At 30.1% G+C, this 3318-nt stretch overlaps 1 protein-coding gene across 1 annotated transcript in view; it reads left to right on the top strand.

The window, feature by feature from the left end:
- The window catches only part of LOC105455744 (gastrula zinc finger protein XlCGF7.1-like), a gene marked incomplete at its 5' end in the record, with an annotated part of 35292 nt that extends 32379 nt beyond the window's left edge, over nt 1-2913 (top strand). The window contains one exon of the mRNA XM_011699284.1: nt 839-2913. Within this exon, the coding sequence (XP_011697586.1) occupies nt 839-1051 (213 nt within the window). The remainder of the gene's footprint in view (nt 1-838) is intronic.
- Nucleotides 2914-3318: the final 405 nt, after the last annotated feature.

Raw genomic sequence — 3318 nt, 5'->3', positions numbered from 1 at the left:
TTCTCAACAGGTTCTTGAACGCTTGTAAAAACTTCGCCATCTCACGCTCTTACCGCGCCTGCGCGGACCCGAATCTTCATACTTTCAAAGCATTCAAATCTGACTTATGGGTGTGGTCGGGTGGGAGTGTATCCATCCGGACGAGACAGCACAACTACAATCGAACTTCACTGCGGGTTCGTTCAATTCGTTAATTATGCCACGTCTCGTCCAGATGGATACATATGTAGTAGTGTTCCACTGCACTATTCTCAACAGGAAATTCCTTACGTGATAGCAATGAATAGATTTGATTTTCGAATTTAGCGCACCAATTTTATGTTAAATCACTTTATTAGGTACAACAATAATCACAAAGTTTCAATTCGCAAACTAGTGTATTTCTTTGGCAATAAAACTTATATATTTACAGTTATCTGACATAAATGCGTAAACGCATATTAAAAGCATAATAAAATTCATTACCACATGATTTTTAATAAAATGTTTTATTTTTGTTTGCAACAATTTATTTACATATGATTTTTTGTATCGATATAATGTATCATGATGACTGTAATATTCTTGAAATATTCTTAATATTTTTATCGGTATTGCTTCTCCACTATTTAAATTTATTCTCAGACATATGTAGAAAGAAAATGTCATTGTATGATCATAACAATATTTTTATTCTACATATGTGCCATATATTGAAATATAAATGGAAACTAATGAAAATCAATTAAGAATAGAAATGTTGTTTCTCAATATATAAATAATATGGAGACTTTTAAATGTATTTGAATTACTTCATTTGCCATATGTTCATTGCAAAATATTCGTTATGCTTTTCCAGGAGAAACCACACAAATGTTCACAATGTTCAAAATCATTTCCGACACCGGGTGACCTGAAGAGTCACATGTATGTGCATAATGGACTATGGCCGTTCAGATGTCATATTTGCAGTCGTGGTTTCAGCAAGCCGACCAACTTGAAGAATCATATGTTACTCCATCTGGGCAGATGCTCCAATAAGAAGTATGTCAAGTCTATCTCTGACTTTTGACTAAATTTCACTTTGTTATAATTTCATTTAAAAAGTTGCAAATCACTAGTGTACGTATAATGTATATGTATGAATAATGTGCCATTCTTGGTCAAACAAATAATTTGACAAAAGAACAATTGTATGTAAATGCAAACTTTTTGTAGAAACTTTTGTAAAACTATATGTAATCACAAATTTATTTCGATTAATTCGAGTTATGTTCAAATCTAAAAAAATACTTGTTCATAATGTAAACTTTTTGTAAAATTTCTTAGTTATCTAATTCATTATGTTACAGTAGTACAATTTTTGCACTCTACAATTAATATGCAATCTTTCAAATGAATATTAACATATTCACAAGAGTATGGTTTTTAATCATTCTATCTGCAATATGTACACAAGTATCCAAATACTCATTTCGAAATTAAACTTATGTTTTTATGCAATTTCGCTTCAAATTTCTTTTTTAGACCAACAAAGAACAGTTTCGCACAAACTTCATCTCATTTTCATTTTAGCAGGAATCTTGTAAAGATGAATATTATTTTACCGTACAATATATCATAGATCCGGATACTATCGACTTTTAACAAATATGAACGAGTAAAGCAATATTTGAAGATATTTTTCATACTTCAAACAAATAAAAATTATTTTGATGAATTGTTTTATTTAATGTTTCATTTTTTTACAAAACTGTAATTAACAGAAACCCAATCTTCGTTTTTTCTGTATAAATATTCATTATTTAAGGATCTTAATAATAATTTTAAATACACTGTTTAAATACACATTAACCTAATAGTAACTTCAAATACGCATTCAAAAAGTTCTGGGACTGCGTTTTTTCTGGGCGCACTAATAGCGCCATCTATTTTCCAATGATGAGACTAATTAGTAATATAAAGCTTTGTAAGTCTCCTATATTTTTTGCGTCGCCATCGAGTGAGCTGTTCATGTATGTACAGTGCATATTTCAAATTTGCAAGATTTACTGACTTTTATACTTCGACTCACTAATCGACTCTACATCCTCGAAACTGGTCCCTTTAAGGACTACTTTCAATTTTGGAAAGAGGAAAAAGTCCGCTGGGGCTACATCCAAGCGAGTTAAGTCGGGTGGTTAATAACTGATTTTTTGTGCCAAGAATATGTGATTTTTTATTTTTATTTTTTTTGTGTCATTCAAACACCTTACTACGACTTAAATAGACTTTCCCATATGTATTTTGCATAATTGCTTCCGATATTTGAAACGCTTTATAGCGCTTTTCCTATATTTAAAACAAAAACTTTATTGCGGCTCTTTGCTCCATGTCGAAATTCGTGATTAGCCAATAAATCTTACAAGTTTGAAATATGCACTGTATGTACATACCTATATATGATATGAATAGTTTACTCAGTGGCAACGCAAAAAATATGAAAGACTTACAAAGTTTTATACTAATTAGTCCCATCATTGAAATATAGATGGCACTATTATTGCGTACGGAAAAAATTTAGTCTCAGAACTTTTTGAATGTGTATTCTTCTGTTTCTTTTGTATTTAATATAAATAAATCAATAACAATAATCTTAATAATATAATAACATACAAATATTTCGGCTGATACTAATGCTCGAAAATTTTTTATGACCAGTATATAAATGATATTTCTTTACTTTGTAAATTGCGTTCACAATCTTTCCTAAATTCTATCGTTAATAATATTTTTTAATATTATAAATTAATAAGAAACAACTAATAAAAAACACTTACATGTTTAAAAACACACAATTAGAAACATGCAAAACATAGCACTGCAAATATACGTCTATTCATACAGGCTCTTTAAATACTAACAATACATATGAGATGTTGAGCGTGTCAAAACTTGTTCTTCGACAAAAATCAAGTATATCAAAATTTTTATTGTTTGGAATTTCTTTAAATACAGTAAAAATAAATATTTGAGATTTATCAGCTGTTATAATATTTTAACAAGGTACTATAATACTCAATGGGTACGAGTACCTAATGCTTTGATGAAAAGGTGAAAAATTACCCAGACAGCACACGGATATCCTATGGACACCCATATGATGTCCTTGAAGGACATTGAGGATATCCATAAGCTATTCGTTTTAGATCCTTCGGACATCCATTGGACGTCCATGGGATATCTGTTTATGAAATTGGTGGACGTCCATGGGATATCTGTTTATGAAATTAGTGGACATACTAAGAATCTCTGACGTGTCCATAGGATACAGAAAATAAAAAATAACGATTAAATAAA

This window comes from Wasmannia auropunctata, unplaced genomic scaffold (genome assembly GCF_000956235.1).
Source record: "Wasmannia auropunctata unplaced genomic scaffold, wasmannia.A_1.0 LD335847.1, whole genome shotgun sequence".
Classification (NCBI taxonomy): domain Eukaryota; kingdom Metazoa; phylum Arthropoda; class Insecta; order Hymenoptera; family Formicidae; genus Wasmannia; species Wasmannia auropunctata.
Note: the sequence above shows the minus strand (reverse complement) of the source record. Positions and strands in the feature narration are given on the sequence as shown.